Genomic DNA, 20,092 nt, shown 5'->3' on the forward strand with positions numbered 1-20,092 from the left:
CTTTTTGATGTCAATGGTTATTCTGCAAAATTCAACTAGAAACTCTAGATATAGAGGTATAGCATCTCATGCAGGGTCTACAGTTCGCCAATCACTGACTACTTGAGGAGGTTACACAAATACGGCGGGTTTACCTTTCAAAAAGAGAGAAAGCGAGAGATCTTGTTAAATGAGAAGATCACCATCCAATGGATTAGAAATCTTACGTAGCAGCCACGCAATGCTAGGAGAACATTTTGGATTTTGGGAGAACCCTTTTCATTTTTTTTTGGCACTAAAATTGGAGTAATACAAAAATCGGGGACAAGTTATATGCCAATTTGTAAGAGAAAACACTAAATTCCCTAGGAGAACACTTGCAAGATTTCTGACCTATTCATCATCATCACACAATAATGGCATGGCGATGCGATTTTCAGTAACTTTTAATGATCGATATGAATATCATGCCTTCCGCTACATTCTCATCGAACTGCCCGAAAAAGTGAAGGTGAAAGAAGGGCGCATAATCATCGAGAATCATTTTATCGATTTATACCGTCGTGTCGTGAGAAAGGAGTGTAATAATTAACATGAAGACGAATGGCCTCTGGTTCGTTAAGCTTCTCGTTTCATCGCTCCCATTGAAGAACTTTTATTTTTTAGAAATAACATCAAAATGCGGCAGAAAGGCTTGAGTTTGCTGAATAGACATTCGAATTCAGGCAACGAGACAACCAAAGTCTGCAAAAAACCTCACCACTTTTCGAGGGCGATCACCTTAGTTCTTCTGAACCTTAGACTTCACTCACACACTCACTCTGCAAATGTATCCACGTTTCAAACACCACTTTCGATCATGACGAACAACATTAGCATTCGTTTCGGCTTGCCGGAACCATTCCTCGTCGTACCCGATCAACACAAAATTTGGTTCTTGTCATTGTAAGGAGAACGTGCAATTCTCTCGCTTTTATTTTGCAAAATAATTAACATAAATGATAAATAAAGCTAAACATTTCCCAATGATTCGTTACACAGGGGCGGTCCGAGGGAGTAAGGGCGTGACATTTTGTACAAACCATCAAACAAATTCGAACGTAATCTCAATTTGAATTTTGCGACGAAAATGGATCGGATCGAAAGGTGAAAATTATTCTTATCAACAAAGCCACAAATTCCAAAACGAATCGGTTTCCGTTTCACTTTTTGTGTGTGTGTTTGTGTGTCGTCGGTGTGTGTTTGTTTTTAAGATTGTTCGTCTGTTGTCACTGAATGCCATGGCGATGACGGTGATATTGTTTCCGATAAAATTGGCGATGATTGGCTTACATTCGTTTCGTTGGATGATTGTCCGTCCGATGCTGTTTGTTCACCTTTCAATTCGTTGAGTCCATCGGCTATCGGCGACACAGATATTGACAGCGATGATGGTGGTTGTAACTGTTCGGGAAAAAAATCGAAGTTCATGAGTTCCTGAAGGTTCCTTGCCAATTGTAACTTTTGTAAACACTCACCTGATTCGGGGATAATTTCAAATTGCCTAGACTGCCATTGATCGCATTAACTAAAACGTCAATAGTAGCCGCTTTCGGTTTCCCATTTTCTTCCTGGTCGGCTAATTCCGGTAACGTGTAACTTGTTGAAACTGATTCGCTTGCAGATGATGACACCAAATTTTGACTAGATGATGCACGTGATTTGACTCGAACATTTTTATCCGACACCTTGTCCGGTTCCGTAGATTTTTCGTTTGCCGACGGTGTCGCATCATTTCGAATTAAGCTTAACAGTTCCGATTCGCCCGTCGATCTATCCGATGACGACTGATCCGGTTGACTATCGTCAGTTTGCGGTGAGGTGACTGCATTCATTTGTTCGGTTGGTGGATAGTCTTCCAGTTGCTCTACATCAGAATCGGCCTGTTCGTCTTGCTCCTATTGAATCAAAGAAAATTGACTTGGTGCTCACAGTCTCAAAAATCGCAAACGAGTGCAACTTACCTCTTCGGGATCGGGACACAGTTCGAGTGCCATTTGTAACGTATGTTCGGCTGATTGGGATCTTAGTAACATGTACGCTAAGTTGTCGTTCGTCGGTGCTGGTGGCGACCACGAGCTGTAATTATATTGACCGGTAACGCCACGCTTTCGATCCAATTCATCCTGTAACCATTCCACGGCCAACGTCCAATGACGAGCAATATTTTGGTTTGTGTTCAACATCGTATGCGCTACACCACTCTCTCTAAACAATTGAACTAAGCACTTGATGATTTGGTAGGCTCGCTTCTCGTAATGCTGTTTCACTTTCTGTATCGTTTCCAACAAACCGGCACGTTCATCCGCTACGCCCATCAGTGCATTATGTATTCTATGATTTTGCCATGAATCTTCGACTAGTAAAATGTTGAGTAACAAATCGGTGTGCCGGCGCATGTCTTGGAAGTATGTGAATCCACAGTGCCATAACAGTTCCGTTAGTACGGAACGCGAAAAATGCGGATTTTCCCAACTGCAATATTGTAGCAATTTCACACCGTCGTCACCGGCACTCGGATCTTCGATCAGGCGTTTGATGTAACTGGTTCGGTTGAACAGCAGTTCACACGCTTCTTTGGACAGCGGAATCAAACTGCTTGGTTGATGAGCATGCTGTTCCAGAAAGGCATTCGGAAGTACGGTACCCATTGGAATGGAACTTTGACAGCGTGACGACACATCGCTACTTCGTACAAGCACTGATACAACCTGGTGCAATTTACCTAGCTCCGAGTACGATCCTTTAATTAAGGCACTTGGATCTTCGCCAAGTGATGCTTGCATGAATAAGGCCGGAACGTTTAACTGCAAGAAAAAGTTAGGGCGAAACGAAAATGAAAACATCGCACGACAGTTGAATCTCATCGATGTTGGAACATACCTTCAGAAGTTGCTGTTTTTGAGCCGCTCCGGATGCCGCATATAAACTGAACAATGTGAAATACTGGCCCAGATGCTTGCCATGTTCGGCCACATCATTTTTCAGCAGTGTCAGAGCAGATTTCAAAATTTGTTCGCACAGATTGTCCCCGTCGTATCCACTGATCGGTTCGTCATTGCCAGCAAACAGACAGCACACGGTCACCAATTTGACGAAAACCATTCGAACTTCCTGCGATGGTGCGAGTAAAATGTATTCGCTCATCCGTGTGGGTGGATGTAATATAACATTTTGGGTGAACCATCGACGCACCGCTGCCGAGTTACGGAGGTGTCCGTTGAGTGCTTCGAACCTGAATTGAAATGGAAGTTGGAATGTTAATGGTGTGAACTGTGTGACGAAGTGCAATACATCAAAGCTTTGGAACGAGCACGGTTTTAACAGACATGACAAAACGCAGGACTTCTACAAATGAAGTCACTGCGTCTCTGATCACACACAAATACGACGTTGAAATTGGCCTTATTGGGTTAACAGTTAACAGAATTTTGTTAGTTGGGTTAGTTAGACGAAACAACATCGATAGAAGCAGAAATAAAAGCTGGGAAGCGTACCAAACGGGATTATCTATTCTTATAGCTTCATACCAATCAATAGCTGGTCCCCGTAACGTTTTCTTCGTATGAAAACCAGAATGGAATAGAAACTGGGATCCCAATTGTATGGAGAGTAGAGACAATTCTTCAGCTTGCGGAGACTGAAATTAGATCGACAAAAATTCTCGTTAGCATTCCATTGACTCCAACCAATGACCGCAAGACTCACCCATTTTTCCACTCCCGTCAAATTCGATGGCAACGAAAAGCCTACCAACTTCCTCACGAAATTGAAAAACTCGACCGAGAACAGATTCCTTGAATGAAGGAACCGCAAATTCTGCGATCGAACACTTTTCTCAATCGGTGCCGGCATCGGCAGAACACAGTTTCGACTCTCGGCCAACGACAACTGTTCAATGCTTGATATCACCGGCACTTTGACCTCGTCACAACGCGTGTAGAACAGCATGTACGCATTCCACCATCGTTTCTGGCGTCGCAATTGCATCCGTTTCAAATTATTATCGTACACCTCGCCCATATAGTCGCCACCGAAACACTGGGCTTTCATTTCATCGTCCTCGTGCATCTTACATTCGGTCACTTCGCCGTCGTCAAATTTATACCATTGCTCCTTACCAGTAGGCTGATCCCTACAGAATGTGAATTGTTGAGTGATTTTGTTAGGCGGTAGACATTTGTGCTGATTGAACTCACCTATGAAGAATATAGCTAAAGTAGTGACCACCAGACGCCTGGCCGCTATGTACAACAATTCCAGTTAATTGATATTTGGTCGTTGTGTCATCATTGCCGTCGATGTGGTCTTCCAGTTCGATCATTTTGTTTTCCATTTTGGCTAGACCAGAAACTGTGGATGAAACGGAGACATTTTCTTAGTCGCTCAATCGTTCATTGGCGGTGGTTTAGAGAGTTAATTACCGGTATAAGGCTCCATATCCAACATCCGGGGAAATTCAAAGTAATCGTTGAATTTTATAGCACAAACACGTTCGTAATCATATTCGAATCTCTTTAGTTGTATAGCTAAGACTGGCGGTAATTTCTGCACACATAAACGCTTCACAGTCACCACCTGGTCGAATCGAAAAACAGTTCACAGAATTATCAAATCACTTTCCATCGCTAGCGTTCGGTCGGCTTACCTTTTTATCACATTTATCACAATGATAAGCATCAGCGCCCTCCAGTAGTTCGCCCTTCACATATTGTTCCAGGGATTCGGTTAAAGAGCTATGATTCCTAATATCAACACTAAACACACTGAACGGTTCCTCCTTCGAATATCGATGCGGACATTCTTGACATATCTTCTGATCACTAAAGCTTCCGCCCAATGTAGCACCCATCAATTGGGGATGATTCAATGCTTTCAGCCCTTCGTCAAGACTTTCGAACAGCGACATGAAAAACTCAACAGCATCCTGTTGTTCGCGCAAATTTACTGGTTCGCCTTGTAGTCTACGGAAATTCAATATAGAAATTTAGTGAATGTCACGCAGTCGATGGAGCATTGGAACTTACTTGAAATGGCTCCAAAGACCCCTAGGAACATAAAATTGTAAAGCACTGTGACCTAAGTGTGCAAATATTGCTTGAACGTGTTTCAATATGCCAATGTGATAACGGTTTCGGTTGGTAAAATCTTCATTCATGACGTCGGCTGTTGCCTATAGTAGGAATGCACAAGTCATTATCGAGTCCGGACAAGAGATCAGTTAACCGAAATGTGGATAAAAACTTACATCGCATTCACCACTGAAATCTTCATTCGGATCACTCGTAGCACCAGATGCACTCAATATCCCATACCGTATTGACGGAACCATGAACAATTGCTGCAGAACTGAATTCATGTAGCACGTAGCACCGGCATTTTTCAATCCACAGAAGCCTTTGTATGGCCTGGGCAAAATTGGTGGAAGATATTCCCATTCGCGAAGAGGTTCAGTGTCTGTAGAGAGGTAAAAAGGAAGTCGTGGTAGAAATGCTACGTTTCCATTGATGGTTTTCGCGTCACTTACCCGTGCAAAACATGTCGACCAAGATGCTAACGATCAGTTTCATATTTGGTACAGAGCCTTGACATAGTGCCGCCAATAGTTCACAAGCGGCAGCTATTGTATGTGGAGTTCGGCACACTTGCGGTGGTCCATTGTTGTTTAGTAGGGTTCCAGTGCGTCTCAAATGCAGGTACTGTTGTGATGCAGGAAATAAAAAATCGTCGACAATTTCCTGAAAGTCATGACACCGTTAGCACTGAGTGGTAATTTGCAAAAAAAAAAAAGTTTTTTTGAACTTCGCTTACCACAATCAATTCAGTCAACTGAGATTTCAATTCAGGCGCCAAGTAGAACATCAACTCTTTGGTTAAACCTAGGTGTCCTTCAAGCAGATCCTCATGAATTTGTGTTTCGCCCGTGCTCTTAACAACATCCTTAACCGAACGCAGCCAGGCGATTTCCTGGCCCAGTAACTGGTCGTTGATAGCCAATGGCCAATTGTAGAGACAGCCGTAGTTCAAATTCCTGCACAGCAATTGAAAGAATTCAGCACAGGTCGACGCATGATTAGGCACCAACGTTTGCAACGAGTCAACCAGCAGTTTTATAACGAAATCGAATTGTCGATGGCCGCCCGCACAGAACGTACAGCTCAGATACAATTGCTCGCCGGCATGTTGTCGAATTTGTCGCATGGGATTCATCAGTACGATGGACGTGATAAACTTTGGCCAAATGTTGAACTGGCAAAGTGATTCGTTCGCTTCCGGATTCAAGACTAGACTAATTGTTAATACTTCCAGTGCCTCCTTGCACAGACTTTGGTCAGCCAATTCAGGCTTCGCCTTCACACCGCTAAAGTCATTGCAGGTGTTAATTTTGTTCAAACATCCCGCACCGCTTGCCCATGCTAGTTGAACAATTGCTTTGATGGTCGAAAAGTCGGGACAATTCCAGTCCAACGCCGTTCCGAAAAGTGTTCGACAAGCATCGCCTTCCGGTTCGGCTGACAGCATTTCGGTAGCCAGACCTTCGGCTAATTTTTTGGCTATCGCTCGTACGGTCAATTCACTATTACCCAGCACCGTGTTCAGTGTCTGTTTCAATATTTCGATTTGTGATCGTCCATTGTCCCAATTCGATGAATTTGTCGGCTCGTCACCGACTCTACTTAAAACACAGCCAACGATGTACAGAAATATTTTCACTAAACGAAGTATGTTCTGGTATATGGCACGTTTCACATGCATATCGGCATCGGGAAGGAAGTCCTTCTTCGTCAACAGTTCCAGTACGAAGTGCCAAAGGCCCGATTTGATCCAGTTCAATTGAAACGTCGTGGTGTTGGCTTGTAGTGGATCTACCGCCGGCAACAGAAGTGAGTGCAATACTTCAAGGTTGTACAGCACTCGGGTCGGTTTAGCGTTCAGGAACATAGATTCCTTTGTTGGGGGTTTGTTTTGTCCGTTTTTATCGATGTAAGGCATCACACCACTCATCAAGACAATTTGATCAGCAGTGTGATTGTCGGCTGGTACAAGATGCAAAAGACTGCTGCAAGTATCGCGCAAATTGCCATCTTGTATGTCACTTGCCAGCTGATAAATTTTCAGGATGAAATCTACGTTCTCTGGCTTCTTTGAAATGAGCACTCCGGGTAGTGTTCCCTCCGTTTCGGGTCGTTGAACATCGGGACAGGGACGAGGTGGAGATCCTGGTTGGAGAGAATGAAATGGTCAGTTTTGTTACGCGAAAAAATCGTTACAAAAATAAAAGCCGCCTCACCTGTGCTACTATCGCTGGAACTATCAGGACTGCTCGAAAGACCGGTTCCCATGATCGTTAGCTTAGCCGTCAAAACTGTTTTGTCCCTAAACGTGAACTGACCAATGGGACTTCGATCGTCACCGGTGTCGATAAGTTCGCCATTGTTGTAGAAAAAGTCGACCTTAATGTTACTCATCGACGTTCCTTTGATTTTCTTCAGCAAATTTCGCTTCAACGTTGCCACCATTTCGTTCGTATGGGTTGTGAATTCCATGTCGTCGATCTGTCGACCGGGATTATTGAAACGAATGAACAAAATCAGATCTTTCCCGCGATGTGCTCGACTCAACGGCAACCGTTTGCGTTCGCCGCTAAACGTACGATCACATTCCTTAATATATTCCTGCAGTACACGGATGACACGGCACATTTTCTGGGCATGATTCTCGCGCATACGAATATTTGGATCTGTTGGCGCTAGGGGACCGGTAATGGTTTTATTCAGTGTGACTATTGACTCGTAATAGATTTCAAGCCTCTCGAAACAATCGGCAATGAAATTTTTATGGAAATCGTTGATTTTCGCTTGCAGCCGTTCCCCCAGTGCTGTCGACACTTCAATCAACAATTCAATGGCTTTGTGGGATATTTCCTCGGCACTTTGCACAATCATGTTCCACAAGTAATCCTTTCCAATCAAATTTTCGTCATCCAAAATGTATCCTCGATGCTTCTCCTTCAGTTTACCTTCTTTGGAATTAACAGCCTTGAAAAAGCGCTCGAAACATTTGATGCCGCTTTCGGTAATCAAGTGCGGATCCAATTTCAAGCAATTCTCCTCGAAAAAGTTACGATTTATGCCCGGGTCCAGATCGGGATCGTCACCCATCAGTTTGCCAAACCAGCGAAAACATTCCTCGCGATCGCTCACAAACACTGCATTCACGGCCAAACATTCCCAGATCAATTTGGCTTGATCGGCACAGAGCCACAGTTGACCGTCTTTCAGTAGGAATTTCAAAAAATCCAATCGCTCTTGGATCTGCTGCGGATGCGGATATCTGCCATCTAAGATGACATCGTTAGGTTTCAACCACTGCCTAGCCGATACGTGACGTCGTACACGCTCCAAATACGTTATCAGACTGTTTGTCACCAGTATCACCAGCGAATGATCCGACTGTACTCGTTCGATGACTTGTAAGCGGTTCAGATTTTGAAGGCGTGGAAGATGGTTCGGCGTTGCTTCGTACAAGCAACAAATCTCCCGAATTAGTCGCAGAGCTGGTAGCACCCATGTTTCGCCCATTTTCACCTCATCCACACATTTGTCCAGCCACAGATACTTCTGTGCGTCTTTGTCTTTGGAACAACTGTAATCCAAAATTTTAACATGAGCACTAAGTGCCTGGTCCATAACATCCTGGGAAATGTCGGGACTGTGGCCTAGTTGCCAGAATAAGTTCAAAACTTTGGTGGCCATTACACCGTTTTTATCGTCTTCGGCCAAACGACGAATTAACTCGAGAAGACGTTCACGCGGTCGTTTACTTGCAGTTGACATGCTCGCCTGAAAAATGTAAATGTTTGTGTTATGGCAGGAGAATGGTTGTTGCACTACATCGATCATTTACCTCAAAACATTTGAACAAATGATCCAACTGCTCTGGATGAAAGTCCCACGCTAATTTCGCTAAGAGATCGTGCACATTCTTTACAATCGTTTCGTGTTTGCCGTCTTGTGCTCGCCAAACCGCGTCCAAGTCCTCTATCGACAGAGACTTCTCTTTGATCAAAAATCGAATTATTTTCTCCAGCTTTTCCACGTATTGCGGTTGATGCAACGAGTCACGCAGAACGATTCCTAATACGCCGCTCTCATTGATCCAATCCTGGAAGAAGACGAGATTTTAGAAAATTGGAAAGACCTCTTCTACTAGCTGAGTAGCTGAAGACACTGAGTCGACAAGGTGCCGAAGTAGATACGATCACACAAGACATTGAACATTGAACTGAAAATTTCACTTACCGCCATCCGTTTAGCAGTCAACCAATCCAATTCTTCGTCCAATTGCGGATAATATGACACCAGGCTCAACATTTTGTTGATTTCGTTCAGCGCGTTCATCTTGCCATTGAAACTCGACACTTTCAACAATCGCAAGATCATCTTCAGTCGAAACATTTCCAAATCCTTAATCAAATTCTCCTGATTCGGCAAACGACTAGCTAACGAACGGGCCGCCTTCACAATCCCGTTAATCGAATCACTGCGGCCTTCCGGTTTCGCTTCGCGTTTCAATTCGTCATCGGTCATGTTATCCATCAAACCGAGCACCACTTCCCATATTGGCATAAAGTATTTTTCGATCGTCGGCACCGTTAGCAATTCGGAACACTGACCGAACGGACGCAACAGCAAATGAATCAATTGAATGGTGATTTTGTTGTCATTATTCGACACGCTCGATGATGTGCTGCTGCTGTTTGTGCCCAGACTCGTCAGTGACGTTTTCATTTTGGTCGAATCGTCGCTCAACGATAGTGTTGATAATGACGGAAGTTCGTCGGCTTTTTTCAGGGCCGCTATGCCGGAGTTGAATCGTTCCAACAGATTGTCGAAGCCGCCGTACTCACCAAATCGATTGATCAAATCACACAGCCAACCGCGAGGGTTTCGTGGCTCTGGTGGCGATTTTGCATAGATTTGGTTCTCGTCGAGCGTGCCCCAATGCGGTGCGGCTGTGGATCCCGGCGAAACCGTATACTGATCCGAATGCCGGCTGACGTTAAACGTGTTGAATTTATTTTCCGGATCGAGTACCACGCACAGTAAGTCTAGTAAATACGGATTATCACGTTTCATATGTAGCGCACACAATTGTAACAATTTTCCGCACGAATTTAAAATGCAATAGTGAATGTTGTACTTCCACGAATTGACAGCTTCGTCCGTCAATATTTTCATAAACGACACCGACAATCCTTCCCGATAAAATTGCATGCACGGTTCACACTCATGGTCGACACCGGCCTTTGTCAATTCGATGGCATAATTCAGCAAACACTCCAGCTCCTGTTCGGGCAACACCGGCACAATCCAACGTTGATTCGATATCTTGCCGATCAGTGAACGCAACTTGGCCACCGGAAAATATGCAATAAGCTCCTCTGGCGTCGATGCTGGTGTCACATCGGTGTCAGAATTTGTCATGTTCGTTTTGTTTTCCGGTGGCTCGGTTGGACGTCCTCTGTTTTCGAATGTCATTTCGTTGATGGGTGTTTCGCCGTATCAGTTTGCGATGTTGGATTGTGGTTGGCTTTTCTTCAATGAATCGTTGATAATGTGGCCACAATTGTCGCTGCCGCCATAAACATTTACATTATCATACGATGACTACTTGATGAGTATCGCCTGTGGGGAGAGAAGAAGTAAAGAATTTATGAAAAATTAGAGTAATCAATTGGAACAGGCTACGGAAAGCAGAGACGATTAAGCGGGTGTGGCAAAGGAAATCTCCGAAACAAAAAAAAGTTGATCCATTCGATGCCTTGTTATTGGAATTGATTGACTTCAAACGAAAATTCACCACAATTGCTTTGCTAAGCTCACAGAATACCTGGAATTCATTTTCAAATTGGAGATACCATGACAATATGCACCCACTCGGCCCACAATGAAAAACATGAAACCGGTAAGAAGGGGATATTAAGTGCCCTGTAATTTTCATTTGGTATTTTCTCTGTCCGTGTACCGGGCAAACTGTTTACAAAATTGCGAAATAAGAGCAAGGTTGTCGCACATAATTCCTTATAAAATGTATCTGTTTCGGGACGAACAGATTCAGCATCACATTGCGGTGAAGGTAGTAAATTGACGACACGGACGACATATTTATGCGAAATTTGGTTAGGCATTGAAATGCGAAAAAATGAAGTCGAAAATAGACACGGAAAATCTTGATTTCTCGGCGGATATTCATAATATCTCTCGTTATATACATCTTTCGGTAAAATTCCATTGTATCACGACGAAATGAAATTTCCGTTCAGCAAAACACGTCGCAATAATTTTCCACTTTGTGTAAGTATGGAAATCGTTAAAATCGTGCAATTTTTCCGATTGGAATTTCAATTCTTTTCCGAATCAATAAATTTACGTCGCACTTTAAATCGAAACGATTCGCAGTCGAAAATTTATTACAAAAAATTTTACGACCATCCAGGTTCATCAAATGCCGATCCATCATCGTAACCTTAAAAATCATTCAATAAATGAAATTGCGTAACGCCCTGGATTTATAAACAAATTTGCCCAATTGCATTACACCGAATTAAAAATCGTCCGCTACACACAACGTGCGGATCTTTTTCGTTGTGATTAATAATTTTATTATTTTAGACGATGACTAATGCCTGTAAAGTACTAACTAAACTATATACCTTAGTCGGTTGACGTTTTTGCGAGAACAAAAAAAAAACTCATAGAAATATTGTCGTGAGGTATCATTTCAGTCAATGAAATGGGTTTTCGGTTCAAGTTCAATCAGATTAGAAAATTCCAATTGATCGAAGTCACAACAAAAAAAACCGACATCTTGCAAGAGACACCCCCAGTTTTCATTCAAGTGAAGAAAATTCTTTTGCGAAAAAAAAAACGCAAAACATTTTTTGTTTGGGAACATTTTCTTTGTTCGTGTATAACATTTTACTATCGTTTCGTATTAAGCGTAGTCATTGAAAACAATTTTATATTTTTGGATATCTACTACAGTAAACAGTCTCGGCTTATACATACAACGAACCAATTTATTAAACACCCGAAATTATGTCGTATATATCAGGAGAAAAAAAAAACTTAAAAATTTTTGTTTTAAGAAATACACAGAAATTTTTTCCTCTTCTGATGAATTTTCGTTTCCATCGACTCAACTTCACACCTTATACAAAACAAATGGATTTCAATTCGGACATTTATCTTGTTTCAATTTCAAATGCCGTTATCGTTCGGTCGACGATCATAAAAAATAAAATTTCAATTAACGTTGGTCGTGGTCGGAAAACAAACAGCACAGAACAAAAATAAAAATGAAATAAATTTTTCCACTCACAATATAATTTTAATTTGAACAAAATCAGCCGCAAAATGGTGGCCAATTCGAAAAAAAAAATTTTTGTATGTTGAAAAAGTATATTCGTTTTCTATTGCCAAGTGACGGAATTTATTGCATTTATCGTTAGAATTTTGTGCAACAAATGCATTGCACACATTCGTAAAATTATTTATTATCACAAAATTGGTTAAAAACTAAATTTAAATGATTTCTTTTATCGGTTTAATTACGACTTTTTTGGTCACCGCCATCAAATTATTAAATTTCGAAATGAAATGTCAAAACTCGATATCGAAAAATTGCATAGACAAAAACAAAATAAGAAATTGTACCAGTTGGGTTGTGCGTAGTACCGCATGATCAGAATGTACAGGATTCAAATTCAACTTTCGGTTTCTTTGAAAAAAATCTTATAAGTCTTCCAATTGCGCAAACCAAATGGTTATGAATCAGCAATGAATGTATACACAAGGTATGGTCTAATGTCAAAATTTGTATGGAGCGGAGGAAATTTGCATACATAAGTGGAGAGTAATTTCAGTCCGGTTCGTCCGGTTAGAAAATATTTCACATATAAACTTCTTGTATATTTTTTACTTGTATAATTGTTGCCTTACTTAAAATTGAAGCCTTCGCTTCGCAGTGCATAGCAAATTGCATGCAGGATATAGGTTTTTCATGCTTCGTGCCGAAAATGAGGGCAATTTTGGGTTTGTTACTCGGATTTTCGCCCCTTTGCATGAAAAATTACAATCTTCGACGATTGAGTGAAGGTACTTTTTCATGCTTATTATGGGAACCGAAAGCAAAAATGTCAATTTTGAGTGGCGAAAGTTTACTTTTACTGACATTTTTTCACACGAAATTGAACGGTCCTTGTTACGTAAATAACTATTGCCTGTTACCCTCACTTCATTCGGGCTACAACTCGCAAAGTCGCCTAAACTCAATCATCCAAGACAGACACTCGCAAAGTCAACCAAATTTGAACGGTTCAACTGATTTGTTTTTAATAGAGCAACAGAGTTCATTTACTGAAAATTACCTCGAAAATTACCGAACTTTAAATAAATTTACCGAATTTTTCAGTAGATTCAGTTACATCCCGGTTGTTAGTACTAAAGTACACAAAAACGTCCTCGAAAGGAAGGTCACTAGAAAATATTCTGAGCAACTTAATCTGATAATCCCAAGATAGGACAACATACTGTCAGAGACCGTGAATTTTCAGCATGAATTTGCTTCAGCTGTTTTTCAGCTGATCCACAAATACAATCGAAACTGTTTATGCTTGTTTGTACGGTTTAAGCTGCTACACGCTCGCACGTGCTAGTGGTAAAACCGTATAAAGACGTATAATCAGTTTTGATAAACAGCTGAAGCAAGTTCATGCTGAAAATTCACTGCCTGTGACTGTAGGATTGAATATGTTTTCCCAAATCAGCGAACGAAAACAAAATGCTGACGAGTTGGGATTGTGAAATTTTTGAAGGCTTGACAGCAGTCCCGATGCAATGCTGAACTGAACCCATCATAGCCCTTTAGCATAGCGCCTCACTATGATGGACAAACCTATTTTTAGAAACGTTGGAAGGCACCGTTTATCATTTCTCTGAATGAAATATTTAGTCCAAGGTTCTGAAAGAACAGGTTAAGACACTTACGAAGGTGGGTGAAACGCAAATCTTGACAATTTAGACATGAATACTGTTTGAAAAGTCAACTTAAAAACAAATTTTTTAAGTTTTGAAGTTTAAATCGTCATATAAAATTCTCCAGACCTAGTTGGCGCTACAGGAAAATTTCCACCGCCTTCGTGATCAACCAACGCACTTCAAGCAAAAGTGCTATCCCGGCAAAAACTCTTTCAGAGCAAAGTTGGACGCAGTCTACAGTCTATATCCCGGCAAAAACTCTTTCAGAGCAAAGTTGGACGCAGTCTACAGTCTATATGTGTGATAACTTCTAAAACAAGTGATATCGCTAGAGGTGACGCTGTCAGCGTCGTTACGCAAAATTGAATTTCACAGCCAATTAATTGAAATTAGCTGATCTAGTTTTCCAAACCATTCGCCAATTTTTTTTTTCAGAAAAAATTTTAACCAACAGAATTTTGACTGAAAAATTTTCAACAAAAAATTCTGCGTCGCATGTGGCAGATTAAATGTTCTCGTAGGTTTGTCCGTGAGCATCTGCCACTTTGCGACGCAGAATTTTTTGTTGAAAATTTTTCAGTCAAAATTCTGTTGGTTAAAATTTTTTCTGAAAAAAAAAATTGGCGAATGGTTTGGAAAACTAGATCAGCTAATTTCAATTAATTGGCTGTGAAATTCAATTTTGCGTAACGACGCTGACAGCGTCACCTCTAGCGATATCACTTGTTTTAGAAGTTATCACACATATAGACTGTAGACTGCGTCCAACTTTGCTCTGAAAGAGTTTTTGCCGGGATATAGACTGTAGACTGCGTCCAACTTTGCTCTGAAAGAGTTTTTGCCGGGATGTCAGTCGTTTTAGAAGTTAAGTCGGAAGTTGACGAAAATTAGAGGTGTGTGCCGGTTTTAAAATAGTCGGCGGCGGTGCGCCGACTGGTAAGGGATCGGCGGCGGCTAAATTATTTCAGAACGGCACATTGACTTAGTGTCAAACTTCGAAAGAACTCAGCTGATAACATTGTGATGCTGAGTTGCATAAAGTTGTTTTAGTAACACGCTAATACGTACCAATGATGAAATGGTCCATAATTGTGAACAAAAATAGTGTTGATAATCAAGGCTCCACATTTTTATACACTTTAGGATATGCAAAAATTTCAAAAGTCTTTTTGTTACGCTAATTTTGCACATCTTTGATTTGAAATGTTTCAAGTATGTGCATGTTGTCAAAATTCGCAATAGTAAAGTCTACCTCTACACAGTAATCTTTGCATAAAATGCGTAATGTGCAGTGCCGCATCTAGTATACTCATACTCAGTGCTCCGGACCATTCTAACCTAGCGCACTTACGATCTATATCCATAGGATACCAATATTAGTTGTAAGACGCCGCTTTTAGATTTTACATTTTTAGCCAAACGTGGCCAACGTTTTGTCGTTAAGTTTGTATCATTGAGAAGGTGTCATTGATTCCGAATTGTAATGTAAGCTGTGTAGTGACCGCTATGTTGACTATTCCCTGAAAATTTGACGAAATTCGAAAATTTGACGAATTTTAAAATTTAACGAAAATCGAAAATTTGAAGAAAATCGAAAATTTGACGAAATTTGAATATTTGACGAAATTTGACGAAATTCGAAAATTTGACGAAATTTGACGAAGTTCAAAAATTTGACGAAATTTGACGAAATTCGAAAATTTGACGAAATTTGACGAAAATCGAAAATTTGATGAAATTCGAAAATTTGACTAAATTTGACGAAATTCGAAAATTTGTCGAAATTTGACAAAATTCGAAAATTTGACGAAATTCGAAAATTTGACGAAATTCGAAAATTTGACGAAATTCGAAAATTTGACGAAATTCGAAAATTTGACGAAATTCGAAAATTTGACGAAATTCGAAAATTTGACGAAATTTGACGAAGTTCAAAAATTTGACGAAATTTGACGAAATTTGACGAAGTTCAAAAATTTGACGAAATTTGACGAAATTTGACGAAATTCGAAAATTTGACGAAATTTGGCGAAATTCGAAAATTTGACGAAATTTGGCGAAATTCGAAAATTTGACGAAATTCGAAAATTTGACGAAATTCGAAAATTTGACGAAATTCGAAAATTTGACGAAATTCGAAAATTTGACGAAATTCGAAAATTTGACGAAATTCGAAAATTTGACGAAATTTGAAAATTTGACGAAATTCGAAAATTTGACGAAATTTGAAAATTTGACGAAAATCGAAAATTTGACGAAATTTGAAAATTTGACGAAAATTAAAAAATTTGACGAAATTCGAAAATTTGACGAAATTTAACGAAAATCGAAAATTTGACGAAATTCGAAAATTTGACGAAGAAAGTAATTCTCTATCTGCCACCATTCAAGAAATATCTCCAAAACCCCAATTGACCCACCCATTTCCAACTTTCGACATTTTTCGCAAATGCCCTTCTTTTCTACTCGTAAAACTCTGAGACTTTGCCGAAGAAAGTAACTCTCTATCTGCCACCATTCAAGAAATACCTCTAAAAACATAATTGACCCACCCATTTCCAACTTTCGAAATTTTTCACATATGCCAATGTGTTCTACTCGTAAAATTCTGAGACTTTGCCGAAGAAAGTAAATCTCTATCTCTCATAAGCCAAAAAATATTAGTCCTTTCATCCTACGCTCGAGTAGCTCAAAATTTGGTCACTCTGACCACTCTAGCTCAACCAAATCTGCACCAATTTTTCTAATTATTTTTTTGTTCGATTCGTGTGGCGAATACCTTTCATTTGATGGGTCACACGCCCCTGCAGGTTTCAATACAGCTGAGCTACAGCTGAAAACGCGTTCCCGACCCTCGAAAACCACACTCAGAAACCACTTCGAGGCCAATAAAACAAAATTCTGGTTTTTCCTGGGGTAGTGGCGTATCACATTTTCATTTTTATGCCCACCCTGAGGTTCCAGCAAAATTTCATGGAGATTGGCTGACTAGTTTCCGAGATCGACCGTCGATAGATAGATAGACAGATAGACAGATAGACAGATAGACAGATAGACAGATAGACAGATAGATAGATAGAAACATACAGAGTAAGTTGAAGGATTTTGATTGTTTGGAAAAAGTCAATTTGGTGTACTTTGTATGAAAATGACAAATTTCAAAACGATAACCTACATAGTCGAGTGATAGCTCGTTTTGCTCGTATTTGAAGCGAGAATATGATAGAATAGGATTTGTGGTGATAAAGTCCAAAGGGCAGAAACTAAAATGTTCGGCTATATATAGTTGCCGCGTCTCAAAAAAATTTCTTCGTTCTTTTTTTAGAAGTTAGACTGCGTCAAGTCCTCCGCTATCGCTTCGGACATGATTAATGACAGCTGCCAAATAGAGTACTATTTTGTATGAAATTTTATGCCCACTCTTTTTTAACAGTGTAAAATTTTGTATGGAGCACTGTCAAGTTTACCCTATTTAGAGTACCACTTTTGCTTGAAGTGCGTTAGATCAACTCGAAAGTGTATTAACCTGTTCTTTCTGAACCTTGATTTAGTCAGACATATGAAAATCACAATCCGTGTTGTACTAAAAGCGGTCTGACTGTGTGACATATTGGTCACATTTTAGTATAACTCTAGCGACACACACCGGTCACATTAGCTTTTTGGACACACACATCCAGTCCGTCTAGTCTGAGATATATTTTTGGAGTCGTTGTTTGTCTTACATTTTTCCTCGCGTCGTTAAAAAGTGTTGTTAACATGCACAATGAGTCAAAGATGTTTAGTGGTATGTACTGCACTATTGAATTGACAAATTATCTTAAGTCCTGGCACAAAAACGCGTGGTGCATTTACAGGTTCAGCCCCTTTCGAATATCATCCCTCACATCATCTCGAAGCTGGAATCGGTCAGTCCTTGTTCCATTCAATTACGGCAATGCCACAGTACCAAAATTCTTCGTTTGACGAGTTGCGCATGGAAGACTATGAAGCGTCCGACGGTATTTTTGGATCAAAAATTGCAAAATTAGGCGCCTCATTATGTAGTGATCGTCCGGGTGTCAAACTAACACCGCACCGATATGGCACATTATTTAATGATGCGATCAAGTCATTTAAGAATGAAAAGCATACTGCCACGGCTGATTCGTCACCGGCAGTGCCAGTTAACGATTTCAAAGCGGACAAGTCATTTCCGAATGTTAATTTGTCGTTTCAAGGCCAGAAAAATGTGACAGTCTATATCAACGGCGATTCAAAAGTCAATTTTTCGTTCAGTGTTGAATCACATAAATCATCGTTATCAACCGAGTCATCAAAGTCATCATCATCAAAGTCATCATCATCAAAGTCATCAAGATCGAAGCAATCAAGATCGAAGTCATATGATCGGGTCGATCGAAAAAAGTCGCATCATGCTTCCGGTGGCGTAGAAAAACTCAAAGAAAAAGTGACCAACGACATTCTGAAAAATTAGATGATCAAGCTGCGCACAAAGAGGGCATTATGTTTTAAGTGAAATGTGAAATATGTTTGAAATTTGTTCCGAGTTCAATGCTCGGTGATCATAAGAGATATCTAAAGTGAATTTTATTGTTTTTCGTTACTGGCAGTTAGCCGCTGAATATTTATGATTGAATGTTATGTGAAAACTTTGTCGAATATACAAAGAATTAGAATCAACCCTTGGTGTCTTATTGAATGCAAACGACAGAATACTGGCGAATTAAGGCTTTGGAAATGCCCCTCAAAATCACTTGTGAGTAAGGTTTATCAGTCGTAAGGCTCCGCATCACGAATTATGTAGTAATTAGGTAGGTCTTTCAAATTTACGTACAAAATAGATATGATAAATGTGACAGTTGGTATCAAAAGTCGGTCTATTCCATCTGTCAAAGTCAAACCAAAATTTTTATGCCAAATCGTAACAAAATCGTTAATTTTTCCTCAATTCTATCAGTGGAATAGACTTATAGAAAAATAAACGATTTTGTGATTATTTGGCTAAACATTTTTGGTTTGACGTTTAAAATGTCACTTTGACAGATGGAATAGACCGACTTTCATTCCCAAGTGTCACAATTGTAAGTACCTCTAAGACTACCTACCATTAAGTAATAAAAAGAAAACGAGAAGACGAAGAAAACCATAGCATAAATCAGGAAGTGCATCTGATGGCCACTTTGAGTCACTCATTTGGGCACGATTTGAAACCTTTTCCATATTACCCTAACCGATAGAAAAAACAATTAGGTACACGGTGCCAAAAGAACGCACTTTTAAACTACGTAAAAAGTGAACTCGCACACGAAGTTTATTGCTTCAAACGCTCTTCAGCCATGTCATCCAAGGTTCTGAAAGAACAGGTTAAGACACCCACGAGGGCGGCTGACACACAAATTTTGACAAATAGATGCTATTTATTGAACATACTCATTACAGATTGTTTGAAATGTCAACTTGAAGAAAAAAAAAAGTTTTTATCAGGTTGACATTTCAAACAATCTGTATTGAGTATGTTCAATAAATAGCATCTATTTGTCAAAATTTGTGTGTCAGCCGCCCTCGTGGGTGTCTTAACCTGTTCTTTCAGAACCTTGGATGACATGGCTGAAAAGCGTTCAGAACCTTGATGTCATCGACTTAATGAATCCTTTAACAAAATTTTGGTATCGAAAAATCGTGTGCGAGTAATTCTTTAATAATAGTAATACCTTTAATGTAGTGGAAAAACGCGTTGTTTTAGCAACGTGTGCCAAATTACCCCACGCCAACATTTGTTCTACGACTTTTATTGTTGAGCTCTAGAATGATTCTAAAGAGGGCGAGGGTAAGGTCACACATCATAGAAAATCCAAATTAGTTTAAAAGTCTATTGGCAAAGGTGTACTGATTTCAAATGACAAACGATAATGCCAGAAAATCTTAAAATTCGAAAATTTGAATCCATTATCAAAGTTGGCAAATGTGTAAAGATCAGCCTTAACCTTTAACCTTTAAAAGCGGCAAGAGTATCATCTATTTCTGTTAAG

General features: G+C 40.2%; 2 protein-coding genes across 2 annotated transcripts; one reads left to right on the forward strand and one right to left on the reverse strand.

Annotated features, from left to right (window-relative positions):
- Window positions 1–1,067: 1,067 nt before the first annotated feature.
- On the reverse strand, window positions 1,068–12,667 carry LOC119078049 (probable ubiquitin carboxyl-terminal hydrolase FAF). Its single transcript, XM_037185462.1, has 17 exons — window positions 12,403–12,667; window positions 9,321–10,706; window positions 8,926–9,183; window positions 7,310–8,861; window positions 5,830–7,238; window positions 5,546–5,756; window positions 5,267–5,475; window positions 5,046–5,191; window positions 4,667–4,982; window positions 4,443–4,596; window positions 4,218–4,371; window positions 3,727–4,153; window positions 3,516–3,658; window positions 2,902–3,253; window positions 1,983–2,825; window positions 1,497–1,916; window positions 1,068–1,422 (listed from the first exon to the last, which is right to left on the reverse strand). The coding sequence occupies exons 2-17, from the start codon at window positions 10,557–10,559 to the stop codon at window positions 1,228–1,230; spliced, it is 8,028 nt and encodes a 2,675-aa protein (XP_037041357.1). The 5' UTR covers window positions 10,560–10,706; window positions 12,403–12,667; the 3' UTR covers window positions 1,068–1,227.
- A 4,882-nt stretch (window positions 12,668–17,549) lies between these two features.
- On the forward strand, window positions 17,550–18,752 carry LOC119078093. The gene is made up of 2 exons (XM_037185558.1): window positions 17,550–17,847; window positions 17,918–18,752. Exons 1-2 carry the CDS (start codon window positions 17,820–17,822, stop codon window positions 18,535–18,537), a joined length of 648 nt encoding a protein of 215 aa, XP_037041453.1. The 5' UTR covers window positions 17,550–17,819; the 3' UTR covers window positions 18,538–18,752.
- Window positions 18,753–20,092: the final 1,340 nt, after the last annotated feature.

Source organism: Bradysia coprophila, unplaced genomic scaffold (genome assembly GCF_014529535.1).
Source record: "Bradysia coprophila strain Holo2 unplaced genomic scaffold, BU_Bcop_v1 contig_24, whole genome shotgun sequence".
Classification (NCBI taxonomy): Eukaryota; Metazoa; Arthropoda; class Insecta; order Diptera; family Sciaridae; genus Bradysia; species Bradysia coprophila.

Coding starts and splice junctions, on each gene's coding strand:
- LOC119078049 (XM_037185462.1), bottom strand. CDS start 10,559: ATGACATTCGAAAACAGAGGACGTCCAACCGAGCCACCGGAAAACAAA. Junction 5,476..5,545: donor GGTCGACATGTTTTGCACGG/GTAAGTGACGCG, acceptor ACCTCTCTACAG/ACACTGAACCTCTTCGCGAA. Junction 4,597..4,666: donor GTGATAAATGTGATAAAAAG/GTAAGCCGACCG, acceptor CGATTCGACCAG/GTGGTGACTGTGAAGCGTTT.
- LOC119078093 (XM_037185558.1), top strand. CDS start 17,820: ATGCACAATGAGTCAAAGATGTTTAGTG. Junction 17,848..17,917: donor TGAGTCAAAGATGTTTAGTG/GTATGTACTGCA, acceptor GTGCATTTACAG/GTTCAGCCCCTTTCGAATAT.